Raw genomic sequence first — 18234 nt, 5'->3', positions numbered from 1 at the left:
TAAGATTTGACAAAAAGAGCGAACACAAGCAGGGGGAGCAGCAGGTGAAGGGAGAAGGAGAAGCAGGCTCCCCACTGAGCAGAGAGCCCTCCTGGGGTGCGGTTCCATCCCCAGACCCTGGGATCATTACCCGACCTAAAAGCAGACACTTAACCGATTGAGCCACCCATTTGTCCCTATAAAGAGCTTTTTTATTCTGTTCCCCCCCTCAAAATCTAGTATTCCATTATACGGATGTATCTAAATTTATATAACCCATCCCTTACTGATGGATCTTGGAGTGGGTAGACTGTGGTAAGTTGAAATGTGTCCCCCCAAAAGATATATTCAAGTCCCAACCCCAATACCTGTGAATGTGACCTTATTTGGAAATAGGGCCTTTGCAGATGTAATTAAGGATTTTGAGATAGAATCATCCTAGATTTTTTTTTTTTAAGATTTTATGTATTATTTATTTATTTGACAGAGAGGGAGAGTGCACGAGACAGAATGCGCAAGCAGGGGGCCAGTGGCAGGCAGAGGGAGGAGAAGCAGGCTCCCCACAGAGCAGGGGAAGCATGATGTGGGACTTGAACCCAGGACCCTGGGATCATGACCTGAGCCAAAGGCAGTCGCTTAACCAGCTGAGCCACCCAGGCGCCCAAGTTTTCTGGGTTCAAGGTCCACCTAAATCCAGGGGTGGGCCCTAAATCCGGTTCAGGGTGTCCTCAGAGATGGGCTCCTGTTCCTACAAAGCAAGGAATGATTTGGGATGATTGCTAATATCCTCTGGTTTTGTTTTTGTACCTGCGTTACCTCTGTAATCCGGAAGAAAACATTAAAGTATCTGTCTACGTTCAAGCTGCAGTAAGGAAAAACTTGTCTTCTCCCCATTCTGGTCCATTCTGCCCACAGAGCATAGCTCCCTCCTGTCACCGTCTGCTCAGAGAAATCAACACCTACTATGTGCCGTGAAGCATGGAGGGGCTTCTAATCACCTAGGAAGCAAGGCCCCGCCCTTGACTTGTCATTTGATACCTGCCATGTTACGGCTTTCTTGATCTACTAGAAGAATGGGAACTCCCACAGATTAACCCAGTCTTCCAAGCCCGCCCCGGAGGCAGCACTGGTTGGATCCGTCTGATTAGAAGCATGGATGCTGGAGCCAGACGCCTGGGTTCTGATCCCAGCTCTGCCACTCAGCAGCCATATGACTTCAGGCAAACTACCTCATCTCACTGCTTCAGTCTCGTCATTTGTAAAACAGGTGAGTACCTACCTTGGAGGGCAGATGTGATGGCAAAACGAGTTTTAGGCCAAGTGCATGGAACAGTGCCTAGCACGGGGTAAGCATCATCGAGCCATCGCTGCTGGCAACATAAAGGGGGGAGAGGAAGCCCAAAGGAGCATGGGAAGTGAGCTGCCAAGGCCACAGAGGCCTCAGATCTGTACAGAAGCTTTTCTCCGAGACTCCCACTTCAAACATGTTTTGCTCACTTCTTGTCTTAGTGATCTATTGTCTAACAGGATTCCCACAAATGCAGCAGTTCAAAACATTTCCTGGCTGTTTCTCTGGGTCAGGTGTCTGGGCACAGCTGTAGTCAAGGCTGGCCGGGGCATGGGGCTCATCTGAACAACCAGCTGGGCAAGGACCGGCTTCCAGGCTCCCATGGTTTGGTCAGGGCTCCCTTCCTTGCAGACTGCTGGACCAGGGGCTGTGGTTTCATGCTGGCTGTCAGCCTGAGGCTGCCCTAGCTCCTCGCCTCTTTGACCCTCCAACCGGGGTGGCACACACAGAGCAGCTTGTTTCTCCAAAGCCAGTAACAGAGGTCACTCTCTGGACAGATGTCCTGACAGGACAGATGTGATGTTCTGTAACGTGATCATGGAAGCCACATTTTGTCCTCTTTGCCTTATTGTGTTGCTTAGAAGTCATGGGTCTGGCCTGCGCTAGAAGATTCCTGGAGATGGGCACACCTGGTAGTGGCAATTGTGGGAGCCACGCTCATCTGGGAGGGTATTCAAATCCCCCTGCTCTGTAGACCGCAGCCCAGGCCCCGTGTCCCCCCACCCCACCCCACCCACTTGGAAGCTCCAGTCAGGTGTCTGAAGAGAAGCCTGGTTTGGCAGTGGGGATTTTCCTGGGGACCCTGGTAGGTTTTTCCCAACCAGGCTTCCAGTTGGTGATGGAGAACACCGAACTGTTTTATTACCCGCCCACCAACCCCTCACGGATGTGTCAAAGTGTTTTTCCGGTTAGACCCTTGATGGCTGCTTCACCAGCCGCTTCACCAGCCGCCTCACCAGCCCCATTAGGAGTAACGGTTTTCTGATTCTAGATGAGGGTAATTAAGGCCAAACTATGACACGTGGGCACGTGCTAGTGCAGCTAGGCCTCCTGGGACTGACCCCTGAGTTAAGGAAGGAGCCTAACAAGGACAGCACTCAGACCCGAAGCCCAGGTCCAGCTCCAGAACCTGAGAGCCCACCTCCAAGGAGAGGAAATTCCACTCCAGGAAGAGTTCAAGGTAAACTTCCTTTCCAGCCTCCAAGCACTCAGGAAGGAAGAAGATGGGATGTAATGGGCAAGAGACGCAAGGTGTCCTACTCCAGACTCCTCTGATGCTAACTCCTTACTCTTACTCGAAGGGAAGAGGACCCTTCCTTCTCATCTTCTATGTCCCTCCTTACATGGTTTATTAGCCAGAACAGCTGTTTCATAACTAACAAAAACTGCAGCTTTCTTACCAAACCCTTGAGCACGGGAAGTGTTGGGGCCTTTAGTTTTTTGCTTCTGCGTGCCTGTTACACTGTTCCCAATTAGGGAGTGGTTTCCCCGGTGAGGTCTTGCGGGGAGGCAGGGGCCCCCTCCCACATTAAGCTAAAAATGTCCCAGTGCTCTTCTAGATACACCGGGGAGACGTTACTGGTTGCCTTAGAGCAACAAGACCCAATTCTCTTATTCTGCCTCATGTGACACCCTGGCACCGGACTTTAAATCTGGACATATGATCAGCAGTGGGAGGTGGCTGTGAGTCTAGCTGCGGCACCCTGGATGGCTTCGTGGCCATGCTGCCAAAAACAGGCTCATCTTTGACATACACGGACAGAAGTAAAAATATTTATTTATCTTCGGAATCTGGTCCCACAAAAAGGCCAACACTTTTTTTTTTTTTTCAGTTGTCCTGACCCTTCAAAAAAATCGATCAATTAAGAGGTAAAGTATGTTGATAAAAAGCAAATTTCGAGGTGTGCTCAGATAAAATTATTTCTCATCAACCAGTAAAACAGGCAGCCCTAGTCTCCCAGTTCACTCGGAACTCCTTCCGTCGTGTAGTCTCTGAAGGAGAAAACAAAGTAAGAGGCTGTCTGCAGACAAGGCACTTCAGAAACCACAGCAAGGAGAAAACCCAAGGCCCCTGGGAACTGCGCTGGGGGCCCCTGAACCCAGAGAGCTGTCAGTGGACAGGATGGCTGGACTGCCCACCGCCATGAGAATAGTTCCGGCTTTCCTGCCTGAACAGCTTCCGGCGCCTGCCTCAGCCCGCACTGCCCACATGGTGACCCGGCAGCCAGGCCACTTAGCCAAGAAGAACAACACTTTCTGAAGCTCAGAGCAGCTCCTACGGCGGACAGGGCGGGATGCTTTCCGAGGTCCCTGCTGGGACATCTTGCAGGAGCAGTCCCTTTTGCAAAGATGAGTTAGTGCAGATCAGCACGCTAGCAAAGCAAATAAAAAATTTTTAAAAGCTGGTTAATACTCTTGATTTCCCTCCTGATTATCTGCTCGAGGTGCAGCCTATAAACCTGCCAGAAATCAGGAAGGAATCCCCCCTCTGAAGGCACCGTGAGTGACGTGGCTACAGCCAACAAGCGTGCAGAAGACCCTCCTTCTGGCCAGGGATCACGGGACATCTGTAACCACTGAGAAGGGCCCAGCTGAGGCAGGTAGCACGCTCAAGCCCTTCTTTTGCTTTGGGGGCTTCTGTTTAATATGGGTCACGTGATGGAAGCAGCAGTCTCAGAGTCTCTCGTGTCAAGAGATGGACAGGGACAGGGATGCTGGGCTTTCCTCCTTGACTCCCAGGAAACCGTGTGACACTGCGCCCATTTACTGCCTAACACGCCAGTCTGTCAAAGTCAGCTGAGGAGGAGAGGAGAGAGTCATGCTCCAAACAGAGGCGGGCCTGGGAGTGCTTCGTCCTCCTTCCTTTTGGCCCAGGTGACGTGGCTTCTTTCCAGAAATTGTATGAGGAAAAAGAGGGACTACACTCAGATCAGAACTGGACCCAGCCTGTACCTGGTTGAGTCTGGCCGGAAGTCGATCTGTAAAAGGAAAAAAGGGAGGGGTGGGAGAGTTCAGACATTTGAAAATACAGTCAGTAAAATGAGGCTTCTCTCTGGGCAGAAAGAGCTCCAAGAAGTCAGTCCCTGAATGTTGTAGAGCAGGGGTCAATAAACTACAGCCCAGGCACCAAATCTAGTCCTCTGTCTGTATAAATAGTTATTGGCACACAGACAGGCCCACTCATTTACACGCCATCTATGGATGCTTTTGAGCTACAAAGCAAAACCAAGTAGAGACCATGAGGTCTATAAAGTCTAAACGATCTGTCTTTACAGTAAACACAGGTGCTGAGTCCCGTCCTACAGCCCATCCCCAGAAACAATGGTGCAGTCAGTTTTTAGTGTCTTTTCCCCTTGACTCCAAGGAAAGGCTTGAAGTTTTATTGAGGCAGAGAATGCAAGCGGGCCAAGGAGAGATCCACGGTTAACTCTCAGTCCAGTGTTCCAGGAGAGCTGGGGCGGGGTTAGGGCATGTGGAGTAGAGGAACAAGGGGAGAGGCTACTGGGGCGAGCAAAGGTGGCTGAAGACCGGAAAGAGTTACAGCATAGCCCAGGTCACCTAGCAGTAGAGAGCAGCAAAAACCCTTCAGGAAGCAAAGTAAGCCACCCAAAGCGGCACTCTGGGGCTCTGCCCTCTGGCTGGCCAGAAAACATCCAAGCCTGAGCTGTTGCTCCAAATACCAGAAGAATAGCATCTGGAACAATCCCAGGTTTCTAGGGACACAGCCCTGGCCCCAGTCCCACCACAAGAATGTGACCCTCTCCTTACCCTGTGGATTTGGTAAAGTCTCCCCAGATGTCGGTGGTGGCAGTCGTGGCAGGCCTGGGTTGCGGCCAGGATACGGTGGCCCCTCCTATTGATGTCCCCAAATCCGCCAGCAGGGAGAGAAGGAAAGGAGACACAGGAGTCAGAGATCTCTCTTTCTGGTCTCAGTGACCCTGAAATCAGTCTCATGATTCTGGGTGGCCGAGAAAGACACACAGAGACCCGCTCTGGGACCAAAAAAACAAAACAAAACGAAAAAACAAACAAGCTGCCGCATTTCCATCTGCTCATGAGCCCTTGAGGGCTCCTGGAGAAAAGTGGAAAACCACAGACACACAAGGTGGAGGGAAGGTGCCGGTGAGGACAAGTCACACATCATCTGTCACTCACACTGACTCACACTGACCAAGCTGAGGTCTTCAACCGCTTATGTTGGCAATCTGTTTAAAATTCACATGCTCCCGCCCTGGTTTTTTTTTTTTTTTTAAGATTTTATTTATTTGTTTGACAAAGATCACAAGCAGGCAGAGAGGCAGGTAGAGAGAGAGAAAAGGAAACAGGCTCCCTGCCAAGCAGAGAGCCTGATGCGGGGCTCGATCCCAGGACCCTGGGATCATGACCAGAGCCAAAGGCAGAGGCTTAACCCACTGAGCCACCCAGGCGCCCCATCCGCCCTGGCTTGTTGAATGGAAAATGCCTACCACAGAATGCAAGGTCATCCTCACATAAAGCCCTCAGTCCAGGGTCTAGATCGACTAATTGAAAAAGTTATGCTCCAGACATGTGCCAAGTGCTGGGACCCAAACTGGTTAGGGTTTGGAGCAAGCCTTCCAGAAGAAGTAACACAGGGCCGTCTGTGTGCCCCTTCACAGAGGTGGGGGGCACAGGGGGCAGCCAGGCAGGCTTCTGTGCTCTTCCAGCACCGCCCTCCAGGCTGCTGTCCCTGCTGGGGGCTCTGTGCCCTCCTCCCTCCACCCTCCCACCAATTTGCTATTTCTAATCTGCTCTGCGCAGGGAGACCAGATAACAGCAGGGCCCTCGAGGACCGAGTTTTACAGCTCACCAAATGCCTGCCAAGTGCTTGTAGCGAATTGTCCCATTCAGACCCATCACAGTCCCTGGGGGAAGACAGGCCAGGACCAACTGGGTGACTCAATGCACATCCTTCAAGTTCGTTTCCTTATCTCATGTGGGGGTGAGGGACGGTAACAGTGACTACTTCACAGAACCAGCCCGGGCTGCAGCAGTTAATACAGTGGCAAGCTTGGAGAAGGCCCAGCACGTGGTGGTGATAACGACCACATTAGTGGCATGAGACCTAATGAACATAAGCACTTAGTGTTTTAGGTATCGTTCGCAAGTGCTACACATGGATTAGCTCACTGAACCCTCACAAGAAACCCACACTGTAGGTTATCATGACCCCCGCCTCAGCCTAGAGATCAGAAAACCAAGGCCCAGAGAAGCAGGCAATCAATCTTCTATCACACAATGAATAAGCCAGAACAGAACTCAGCCAGTCTGGTATACTAAGTGTTCAACAAACGGTAGCTCTTCGCAGCTCATTATCTGACAGCATTTTGTCTGCAGACACACTGACTGCCTGTCTTGTACGTTAGAACATAAGCCCTAGGGGCGCCTGGGTGGCTCAGTGGGTTAAGCCTCTGCCTTCGGCTCAAGTCATGATCTCAGGGTCCTGGAATCGAGCCCTGCATCAGGCTCTCTGCTCAGCGGGGAGCCTGCTTCCTCCTCTCTCCCTGCCTGCCTCTCTGCCTACTTGTGATCTCTGTCAAATAAAATCTTAAAAACAAAACAAAACAAAACAAAAAAAGAATGTAAGCCCTTGGGGCGCCTGGATGGCCTAGTCAGTTGATTGTCTACCTTTGGCTCAGGTCATGATCCTGGAGTCCTGGGAGCCCCACATCGGGCTCCCTGCTCAGCCAGGAGTCTGCTTCTCCCTCTCCCTCTCCCCTGTGTGCACACACTAATAGATAAATAAAATCTTTTTTTAAAAAAATCACTAGAGCAGGGCACCTGGGCGGCTCAGGCATTAAGCATCTGCCTTCGGCTCATGTCATGATCCCAGGGTCCTGGGATTGAGCCCCACATCGGTTCCCTGCTCAGTGGGGAGTCTGCTTCTCCGTCTCCCTCTGCCGCTCCCCCTGCTTGTGCTCTCTAATACAAAAATTATTTTAAAAAAAGAATGTAAGCCCTTGAGGGGCACCTGGGTGGCTCAGTTGGTTGTGTCCCACTCTTGACTTTGGCTCAGGTCATGATCTCAGGGTATGAGATCAAGCCCCAACATCGTGCTCTGAGCTCCGGGTGGAGTCTCCTTGAGATTCTCCCTCTCCCTCTGTTCCCATCACTCTAGCTTTCTCAAAATAAATACATAAAACCTTAAAAACAAACAAACAAACAAACAAAAATCCATAAGCTCTTGAGAGCAGGGACTTGGTGCTGTACCTGCAACATTCCCAGGGCCTAAAACACTGCCTGGCACATAGCGGATACTCCGTATGGGCTGTTAAACATGCACCAGCGGCCAAGGGAAGGCCTGAGATAATGGTTCTCCCACCGTGGTGAGGATCCAAACACCGTTAGGAACACAGATTCCTGTCCACGCTCCTGGCGATGCCAAGGCAGGTGGTCCCGTTACTCTGAGAAACAATGCTGGAAGAATGGTTCCTGGTACCAGGGCGGAGGCTGGCTGACCGCTACTCCTACCCAATCCTGGGCTGGGAATTCCCCCAAAGGCTGAGGTTGGAAGCCTGACCGCCAGATGGTGAAGCCTCTGTCCACACCCTTAAAAGGGAAAGAAAGCAGGCTTCCTGCCTAGATCCTGCTCCCTAGAACCTAGTGAGATCTGTGTGGAGAAACTGAGCTGGGATAATTACCCAGCCTGGGGAAGGCCTGGAACCTCAGCTAGGCTGGGTGGGTAGGGTGGGGGGCCAAGAAAAATGGGCTAGCTCCCCAGCACTATTGATGGCTGGGACTGGGCACTAAGTTCTGGAATCCTGGGGTCACCAAAAGGCATTCCTTACACCTTAGAGCAAACACTAACACAGTGTGCTGGGGGAGTCGCCTCTCCACTTCCCAGCACCCCGAGGGCCTTACCAAGGAGCTTGCTCTAAATTAAATCCCCAACTTTACCTCCCACCACTCACTTGACTTACACTACATCCATTTCCCTACACATACCAGGTATTTAAAAATTTGAGCCCTTCTCCCACTCTTCTCTCTGTCTGGAAGGCCAAGCGTCCCCTGCCCCAATCTCCTCCTTCAAGGCCCACCTCAATGCCACCTTTTCCACAGAGCCTCCCACATCATCCTGGCTGGTCGTATGTGGACCCATTCATTCCGTCTCTGTGCCCTGGGCTCCTGTCTCCTACTAGATGCGAGCAGACCTTGTCTCTGTCACTTACCCACGCGACAAACACTGAGCAGCCTCTAAGAACCAGGTGCCCACACACTGATGATTTCACAGCAAATCAGTGTCACAGCAAACAGGCTGCAGCCCCCGCCTGACAGGGGCAGACAGAGGCACTGAGCAGGGGAAGTGGCAGGTATCAGAAAACAGAGGAACCCCTTACCCAGTCTGGGCAGGAGCAGCTTCCTGGTATCACAGACAGGTACCAAATGATGGACAGCGTGAGTGAAGGCGGGAATGGCACGGGGCCCCAGCTGCCGGGGGGAAGAGGAACCTGTAGGTGCAGCTTACTGACCTGAACTGGGACCAACTGCTGTCTGGACGAGTGATCCCCCCACAGACACCTGCTCCCCAGGGGGAGGGATCAGGGTGGAGGTTTTTCCCCCGGGGGGTGGGGGAAGCAGGCTCAGTCCTCCCGTGCTGGCCGGGCGTGCTCGGGGGGTCCCAGCTGCTCCTTCCTTCTTCTTCATGTTCTGAAGAGAGGCGAGGAATGCAAACCAGTCAGTTCTGCTGGGGACCCCTGCTTATCAGAAAACCCCACAAAGAGGGCCAAGGGGGCCCCCAAGCCCCAAACGTCTGTATAACCAAAAGACGGTAAGAGCCATCCAGCACTCTTACTGTTTTGAGTGGTGGTCAAGGCATCACAGTTCCAGAGTGATCCCAAATACATCTCATTTGCAAACTCAGCCCCGGCTTCATTAAGCAGCGGGGAAATACAAATTAAAATTACAAATCAAACGAGTGCTGTGTCATTACACATGCACCAGAACGGCTGGGATGAAGACTGTCGGTATGAAAAGGACGTGCAGCAAACAGAAGGCTCCCTCGTACACCACTACCTGAACTGCTGACCCTGCAATTTCCCTCCTGGAAACAGACCCCACAGAAACATACTCATGGCACTGAAAGACATGCCCTTGGACGTCCATAGCCAGGCCATTTGGAATAGCTCCAAATTGGCAATTACCCAGTGTCTACCATCGATTAAAGAATAACACTGGGGGCACCTGGGGGGCTCCGTCGGTTAAGCATCTGACTCTTGATTTTGGCTCAGGTCGTGATCTCAGGACGTGGGACAGAGCCTCCCGTGGGGCTCTGTGCTCAGCAGGGAGTCTGCTGGAGAGGATCTCTCTCCCCCTGTCCCTCCCCACCTCGAATAAATAAATCAATCTTTAAAAAAAAACCAAACCCACAAACAGTAACACTATGACACATTCTCACAATGAAATACGCCACTGCAGTGACAATGGACAAACTATGAGCAACAAAACAAAGGCAGATTTTGTTTGAAAACAAAATCCAGGGCATTCAACATCAGGACGGTGGTGGCTCTGGCGTGTGGACGGAACAGGAGATGGGCTTCCAGAATGCTGATAATCTCTGCTTCTTGACCTGGTGGCTAGATTGCACGGGTCCATTTGGTTTTCAAAGATTCACTGAGTTCTGCATTTATGATGTGTGCACTTTCCAGTAGGTGTATCATACTTCCATAAAACATTAAAAAAAGGTGGGGGGTGTGTGTCTAGCTGGCTCAGCCAGTTAAGCATCTGACTTTGGCTCCGATCATGACCTCAGTGTCTTGGGATCGAGCCCTGCACTGAGCTCCCTGCTTCTCCCTTTCTTCTCTCCCTCTGTCCCCGCTCCTGCTCTCTCAAGTAAATAAATAAAATCTTTAAAAAAAAAAAAAAAGAAGAAGACAAAATTAAAAAACAAAAACCTGAGCCCCGATGTGAGCCAGAAACCAGTGTAAGTTACGAAGATGAAGACAAGGTTACCTACTTGTAGTCCAAGACCACAGCCCTGAAGCCAGAACCCTCAAAGCCCTCAGTGAGAGTCCACCTGGGCTGGTTATTTTCAGCTCTATGACCTGGGCAAGTCCCTTAAATTCTCTAAGCCTCAATTTCCTTGCCTGTAAAATGGGAGAATGTTTATTCGTGTAAGTGCCTAAAAACACTACCTGGCACACAGGTGATGCTCATTAAATGCTAGTTTCCTCCAGCAAGAGAGGAGTCACACCCCGACCAGTCCACTGGACATGACCTGTATTTTCTGTTAAGGGCCAGTTGGCCAACGTCAAGGGTCCCAAATCATCACCAGCATGAAGCAGAAAAGAGGAGAAAGAGATAGTAAATAAAGAGGAAGTAAAGAGGAAAAGTATTATCTTAGGGTTACAAAGTTTCTTCAAAAAACATTCCCATGTGGTCCTTGGATCCCCCAATCACTCCAACCCCACTCCCTGCAGTCAGGTGAGGACCCAGTCCGGACACCCAGCCTGCCCTACCTTTACCCGTTCTCCACAGGAGCTAACAAGCGGAAACCCAGAGGCAGGGCAGCTCAGGATGAGACATGGGGCGTCAGGACACCACCACCAGCAGAAGCTGCCCATGATTCCCAGCACCCACCTCAATGCCTTCCTGTCCAGAGCCCTCCCTACTCTTCCTTGAGGAGCAAGGCCAGGACGCAGCTGACCCCCACTCTAACAGCCTGGTCAGAAACACCAGCTCTGGCGACAAGGGACTGATGCTTCTTCTCAACTCAGAGGGTTTGTACATGCTGTTCCCTCTGCTTGAACTGCCTTTGATCCCCCACCTTTCCCTTCCTTACAGGTCACTTTTTCTAGGAACCCTTCCTCGCTTCCCTTAACTATGGGCTGTGTGCTCCTCCTCTAGGCGCTCACGGCACTGAGCGTGTCCCCTCCCCTCTCAGGCTGTGGTCCCATCTCGCCTCGCCCTTCTGTTTAATTCTGAGCTCCTCGAGAGCAGAGCTCTCTCATTCACCCCCAGCACAGGACCTGGCAAAAGGCAGCTGAGCCACAAACATCTACTCAACCGATGGAACTGAAGCGTGGGAAAAGGGCACGCGGGCTCGGGGCGGGGGCTGGGGCTGGCCGACAAAGCCAAGTGAGGTGGGACTCACCGCGATGTTGAGCTTGATGGTCTGGCCTTCTTTGAAGCCTAGGTCCAGCTTGGGGCCCTGGTCTGGGTTCTGGGCCTGTTTTGCAAATTCACACTGCTGTTTCACCCACCTGGGGAGAGGACAGGAAGAAAGAGGTGAGGAAGAGACCCGCTGCCCTGCATTCCACTCCCTTACTCCCCCTCCACCTGCCACCCGTCCGGGAAGAGGTTTTACATGGCAGAAAGAGCACACGCAGGCTTGGGAGCTGGGCCTGAATTCGAATCCTGACTCTGACACATAAGTGGCTGCGGGCAGATCAGTTCCCTCATCAACAAAATGGGATGACAGTTACGTATGTGTTAAAGACAGCTCTGAAAATTCAGTGAGCTCGTGCATGCAGACAAAGGTTCTCACACCGGTCTTCAGGAAATCTGAGAACTGGCCCTCTCCTCCCTAGCACTTGGCATGTGGACCAGGACAACATACCCCCCCCCCACTCACAAGGACTCATAAGGTAGACGGTGAGACAAGACAGATGCCCAGGAAGTGGAGAGCAACACAAAGGTACCCTCCACCCTCCACTCGATACCCATCCAGCAGCCACCTGGGCAGGGACAGCAGGCCAGGGAAGAGCCAGGGGTGCCCACGCAAGTGGCTGCGCACATGCCGACTCGACAGCAGCCAGAGACGGAGGCCTGAAGGTGGCAGGGAGCAGTGTTTCCTGCCCTGTCTTTTAGCTTTCGAAAGGACTCCCAGACAGCGGCCACCTGCCACCACTTATTGTATCACGAAGGAGCAGGCTCAGGAAGGCCCCATGAGCCCCCCACGGACTCTGACTCCTCTGGGGCCTGGTAAGGGAAGAGGTATGGCACATCAGAGGCGAGGCCAGCTGACCAGTGAGAGATGAACCTGCGGAAAAGGAGAGGACTGGAAAGTAGAGAAGGCAGCCTGCCCCCCAGGAGCAGTGAGTCTCTCGGGGGCTCTGCTAGCAGAAGAATCCCACACAAGCACCTAAGTATCCTAGGCTGGGAAACCATTCTGTCCCAGGAAAGCAAGGAAAGAGGCACGAGCACCGGTGTCTTGGAACCACTCACTTGAAGTGGTCCTGCAGTGCAACGTTGAAGTCAAAGGCATCGCCTCGGTCCCCGAAGCCAATTCCAATAAATGCCCGGCGCCCTGGGGGACAACACAGGATTAATCCCACTTGCCAGCGGCAGAGGAAACTCTTCTTACGAGGAGGAACCCCTGAAACCCACACGCACCGTTTCCATCTTCGATGCGGATAACGAAGTACCTGCTGGAATCCGTTACGCTCTCGACAGCCGTGCCGGGAAACTGATCCACCGGGGCCTGAGCAAAGAGCTCCCCTGGAAGCACAGGTTAGGGTGAGCCTGGAGCCCCCTTCCCGCCTGACATTTCTATCAAACCACTGCGGCCTTTTTCCTGAAAGGCAGCGAGGCAAACCTTACTCCAGGGTTCAAATCAAATCCATTCTGATGGAAGAGAGGACACAGACCTATAACCAAGCAAAGGTTTAAGTCAGGAGTGGCCTGCAGGTCAGATACAGCCCAAGGTTAATATTCTTGATTTAACTGCCAAACTCTTCAAAATCAAATTACATGCAAAATCGTCCCGGATTTCTAGTCTTCCCTGACAATCCAAACCTCTAGCAATGCTGGGACTCCATTCTCACAGGAGAGCTGGGCTGGAGCCCACCTGCCTGCACCGGAGGGCCCTGGAGCAGGCAGGCCCTGGTTCAGGTACAGCACCACCTCAGAAAAGGCCTGGAACCCGAGGCAGGACTGCAGAGGAGCCGCAGAACCCAGTGAAAGGGGCTTGGGGGCCCACAGAAGAACCTGAAGCAGGGACGCCTGGGTGGCTCAGTCGGTTAAGCGGCTGCCCTCGGCTCTGGTCATGATCCCAGGGTCCCAGGATCCAGCCCCGCATTGGGCTCCTTGCTCAGCGGAGAGCCTGCTTCTCCTCTGCCTGCCTCTTCCCTTGCTTGTGCTTTCTCTCTGTCTCTCTTTCTCTGACAAATAAATAAAATCTTAACAAGAAGAAGGATCTGAAGCAGCTGAGAAAGGGCAAGAGGACCACCGGTTTTAAAAGGAGTCCCTGCCAAACGCATCCCTTGTCACTCCGGCACTCTAGGCCCCGGTGCGGTGCCCGCCTTTGGGGGCATTCTGAACTCGTGTCGCTTCCACAGGTGCTGACCTCTGTCCAAGCTTCTGGTACTCGACCGAGGCTCCTCTACTCAGTGCTGGGGTTCACAGGCGACTGTAATCAAGGCTCAGCTGAATCCAAACTGGTGGCCCTCGAGTCTGTAGCTTCTTGGTAATTTCTCTGTGCCCCAACCCCAGCTTGGCCCCTGGGGATCTAGTACTCACCTGGACGCCTTTGGCCTAGAGCAGTGATTCTCAACCAGTGGTGGTTTTGCCCCAGCCCCTGACCAGGGACATGTGACAATGTGCAGACACATTTTTGGTTTTTCACAGCTTGGGGGGTGCTACTGGCATCTGGTAGGCAGAGGCCAGGGATGTTGCTACGAGCTGAAATTTGACTTGACAGTCCCAACACTCCCCTGGCCCAAATGCCACTAGCCTTGGCCGAGAAGGAGTGCAGAGCGAGAGACAAGAGGACCTGGCAGCCTGGCCCCGAGACACAAGCACCCTAGGGTGGCTCCTGCAGGGGAGGCTTAGCTCTGAGCAGCTGCTGCTCCACTAGGCAGGCACCTTCAAGTCCGTTCCCAAGGCTCGCAGGAAACAGCTGTTGCCACCCCTCGTGAGATCACCTGGGACAGCCCGGAATTCTCTGGCCTAGTCACAGCAGCTGTCTTTTCAAACTCCTCTGCAGCCAATACCCAGCCAGCCCCATGTTCCAGAACGCATCACTGCTCTGGGTCACCTTGCAGTTCACAAAGCAGTTGGATAAATGTGTGCTCACTTCGTATTTCCAACAATCGTGTGAAGCAGGAGCTAATGTGATCCCCCTTTCAAAAAGGAGACACCAGCAGTCACGGGGCTCACCAAGGGTCCCACGGCTCAGACACAAGAGACGCAGTTCTCAGAGATAGCGGTTTTGCCTGTGGCGCTTTACAGCCGGTCCCGGCCCCGCCCGGGAGAATCTCTTACACGTTAGAAAAATAAATGACCCAATGCTGCAGCCACCGACCGAGCAGCACCATGCCCGACCCCGGCTCTGGGGGCTGGGGCTCTTTCAGGCCGCGGCGGCCTCCACAGCTCACCCGGAGGCCCTGGGGGCACATGACTTCCAGACAGATTTCCCCTAAGGTGACATCTGCCAGCTGACCCCAACACAGCCCAGCTTGGCTTGTCCTTTCACCAAAGAAATAGCTGAGTAGGACAACTTCCAGCACTTTCAGTTCACGGGCGTGGTCAGTCTGGGGAGTTACCATTCAGCTGATAAACAGAATTTCTGAGGAGGAAGCCTCGCTCAGCGGCACAGTGTTGTGCGTCTCCCCCTGGCCAAGCTGGTCTTAAAGGCAAACTCTGGGGCTTCCTACCTGAGACCACCTTGTCTGTCTCCTCTTCCTGGATTCCAAAATTAGTATGTTCTTAAGGATGCCCCCCACCAAAGACAGGTGTATGACAGGAAATGAACCCTTCTACACCTGGAGACCGGGCTTTCTACAATTAAAGGTGGGGGGGGGGATGGAGGCAGCTTAGAGGACCGCTGGCCTTTGATTTGGAGGATCAGTTCCCGTGACCCGAGTGGACTCGCCAGGGCTGCCTCTCCCTTCACAAAGTAGGAGGTACAGCATCTCAGCCCCACAAGGGGCTCCCTGGCCTTTACCTGAGGTCCTGTCCTCCAGCTTGATGTAGGCCACCTGCCCTTTTGCAGTGATCCGCAGCCGGCCACTCCATGATGGCTGGTCCAGCTGCCACTCCGCGGCCCTACGGGGACAAAAACCATTGAGCCTCTGCTAGGGGGTCCTGCTCCCTCACTCCAGGGCTGGGGACGGGAATGGGAAGGGCATGTGGGCTGCCTGCTCAGGACCAGAGGCTGCCAGACTTTCTCCGAAAAGGACCATCCCATCTCTGTCACAACTACCCACTCTGCTGTTGTAGGGTGACAGCAGTGATACAGAGTACAGGAGCGTCTTGGTGCTTTATGTATTTTATCTGAATGTCTGCTGCGGCGTGTGACTGTATTTCAGCGCAACTCTCTGGACACGAAAGACCTGAATTTCATGTAATTTTCGCATTAAGAGATATTCTTTTTAAATGTTCCCCAACTACTATTTAAAAATATAAAAACCAGGGGCGCCTGGGTGGCTCAGTGGGCTAAAGCCTCTGCCTTTGGCTCAGGTCGTGATCCTGGAGTCCTGGGATCGAGCCCCGCGTCGGGCTCTTTGCTCGGCGGAGAGCCTGCTTCCCTTCCTCTCTCTGCCTGCCTCTCTGCCTACTTGTGATCTGTCAAATAAATAAATAAAATCTTAAAAAAAAAAAAAATATATATATATATAAAAACCATCCTTAGCTTGTGAGACATACAAAAACACAGTGGGTTGCAGTTTGCCAGCCCCAGTTCTAGACTACAGAGATTTTTCTCAGAAGCAGGATTTCCAGTTTTCTTTCGGTAAAAGCAGCAGCTCCTGGGCCTGCTGTTTAAGAAGACACTGCCAGGCTGCAGTGGCGAGAGTGACCATCTGGGACCAGTGAGACGATCTTTGAGGAAAAGCAGAGAGCGAGCAATCATTAGCAAAAAGAGAAAAAGAGAGCAACTATACACCTGAGAAAAGTGAATCCAGGAAATTTAACCCCAAAGGTGTTCCAGGCCAAAAGAACCCCAGGAAACCATGGACCTATCACAATAGCTTCTTTGGGGACTTTTAAAGTAGTAACTTCACATTTTACTTCTAAGAAGCAATTCAGTAAAATCCCCAAATAGCAAGAACTTTGGGTGTTTTCAAAGGCTTTTCCTGGAAGTCCCTAAGCAACACCATTAACTACAGACACAGGTCTTTTTGAGGACCACACAAATGCAGACTCTTGATTCACAAGTCAGCTGACTCGGTTTCAGTTCCTCCTACTGGGGCAACACGGGCCTCAGATCCAAGCTAAAACGAGCTCTCAGGGTGAAGGGCAGGGGCCGCCAGCTTCCTCTACGCCAAACCAGCCAGCCGGACACTTGGGAACCTCACTCTTGCAGGGACCAGGAGGGACAAAACCCATCCCACTGAAGGGGATCAGAGTAGGCTGACCGTCCTGGGTTTGGTGTCCCCATCTCCAGGTTGATAACAGAAAGCAGATGTGTTTTTGTAACGGCTTCTCTTGTTGCTTTCACACTACTTTCAAGTTACACCACAGATGTCACAGGTGTTCAAAAAAGTAATCTGCTGTCTAGAAAATCAGCCAGGAGTCTGTGTTGACACACCTGGAAAGTAACAAGAAGCCAGATAATGTGGCCACTCCACCATCCTTGTGATGCAGGCCAGTTCTGTATTTCCAAATCACAGAGACAAAAACATGGCCTTCAAAAGCGACTCCACCCCCACTCCAGGGGCACAAAATAGCCACAGACAAGGTTGTCTGTAACAGGTACATCTCCCCGCCCCCCACCTTTTCACAGGTAATGCACAGGCTTGGTAACAAAATGCAAACAGTACCAAAAAAAGCATATGGCGAAAGGAAGTCTCCTTCCCACTCCCACTGCCCTCCCGTAGCGCCCTTTCCTGCGTTCCCTTCCAGACCCTACAAGCATCTGTCCATCCGCCTCGGGTGAAGAGTTCACCGGAGAAGCGCGATGCACTCCTCACAACCGCCACCAGCTAAGGACTAAAGTTCGTGCGAAGGGAGCTGGGCAGGGAGGGGTCCCCGGGCTCTGGCCATCCGCCTACAGCTCCCTCGGACGCGTCCTTTTGGCCGGTTCTGAGCTGTTTTCCTTCCCCTGGGGATTTCCGCCCGTGATAGGACCCCCCCCCCCCCCCTTCAGGCTCTTCAAGGTTCCCCTCAAGGCCACCAGTTAGGGCTGAAAGAAAAGGGCTTGTGACACCACCACCCCGAACCACACTTAGGGTACCGGCTAGACACGGCTCCAAAGCCCTCCCCGCGCTGGTAGCCCCGTGCGCCGGACTGACACAGCCCCAAGTCTGGGTCTCCCTCCTCGCTCTGGCCTCGAACTGGGAGAAGGCCCCGCATTACCCCCGCCTCTCCCCTAAACGGCCGGAGCCGTCCTCGGCTCCCATGGTGGGCGTGTCGGGCGGCGGGGAAGCGGTTAAATCAGGGTTAGCCTGGCCCGGCGGCAACTGGTTACCTGTAACCACGGTTGGTGGCTCGCGGCGGGATGCGGTAGACGTGGACCTCCGGCTTGACACAGAGAACCGACTCGTACTCTCCCTCCTCCATCTCGACACCCGGAGCCCACCGGACTTCCGGCTCCTTCCCAGCCGCGGGTCCGGAAGCAGCTCGACTCTATGACCCGGCTCAGGCTAGAGCGGCAGCTTGCGGGCCTCAGCACGTCCTCCCGCCCTCTGCTGGCGACTCTGGCTCAAGACACGCGGCGGACGGATCCTGGAGCCATTCGGCTCGTCCGAGGCCTTAATGTGCAGCCGAGAAAACTTGAGTGCCGACCCCGCTGCAGTCCATTGTCTAGTTGTGGGTCATCCCCATCCCCTCAACACTTACACCTGCATCCCAGCTGGCTGAAATTCAAAGCTGTATCGGCCCACACAGCTCACCCTGAAGCCAATATGGCCTCCAGCCTCTACTTCCCTGGGCTCTTCCTGAACGTCCTGCCTTCTCCTGACTCTAGAAACCTCCACGGAGGCTCTTCCTCCTAGAGAGAGGCTAACCTGACC

At 52.9% G+C, this 18234-nt stretch overlaps 1 protein-coding gene across 5 annotated transcripts; it reads right to left on the bottom strand.

Annotated features, from left to right (window-relative positions):
* Positions 1-3078: 3078 nt before the first annotated feature.
* On the bottom strand, positions 3079-17843 carry NECAP2 (NECAP endocytosis associated 2). 5 transcript variants are annotated; one of them, XM_032863538.1, is made up of 8 exons: positions 17691-17841; positions 15228-15328; positions 12677-12781; positions 12509-12590; positions 11436-11544; positions 8815-8992; positions 5096-5183; positions 4138-4305 (listed from the first exon to the last, which is right to left on the bottom strand). In XM_032863538.1, the coding sequence occupies exons 1-8, from the start codon at positions 17780-17782 to the stop codon at positions 4257-4259; spliced, it is 804 nt and encodes a 267-aa protein (XP_032719429.1). In that variant the 5' UTR covers positions 17783-17841; the 3' UTR covers positions 4138-4256. The 5 variants fall into 5 exon arrangements, 4 of the variants coding, with proteins under 4 accessions (XP_032719431.1, XP_032719429.1, XP_032719430.1 ...); XM_032863539.1 differs by having other exon boundaries at positions 5096-5180; positions 17691-17839; XM_032863540.1 differs by lacking the exon at positions 8815-8992 and having other exon boundaries at positions 3079-4305; positions 5096-5180; positions 17691-17842.
* Positions 17844-18234: the final 391 nt, after the last annotated feature.

The sequence above is a fragment of the Lontra canadensis genome, unplaced genomic scaffold (assembly GCF_010015895.1).
Source record: "Lontra canadensis isolate GAN:19392208 unplaced genomic scaffold, GSC_riverotter_1.0 scaffold25, whole genome shotgun sequence".
Classification (NCBI taxonomy): domain Eukaryota; kingdom Metazoa; phylum Chordata; class Mammalia; order Carnivora; family Mustelidae; genus Lontra; species Lontra canadensis.
The sequence above is the reverse complement of the archived record's forward strand: the minus strand, read 5'-3'. Positions and strand labels throughout refer to the sequence as shown.

Excerpts from the sequence above, each read along its gene's own strand:
- NECAP2 (XM_032863538.1), bottom strand. The coding sequence starts at position 17,782 with ATGGAGGAGGGAGAGTACGAGTCGGTTCTCTGTGTCAAGCCGGAGGTC. Across the intron at positions 8,993-11,435 it reads CCATCAAGCTCAACATCGCG|AACATGAAGAAGAAGGAAGG; the intron begins GTGAGTCCCACC and ends GCCTCTCTTCAG. Across the intron at positions 4,306-5,095 it reads GACTTTACCAAATCCACAGG|ATCGACTTCCGGCCAGACTC; the intron begins GTAAGGAGAGGG and ends TTCCTTTTACAG.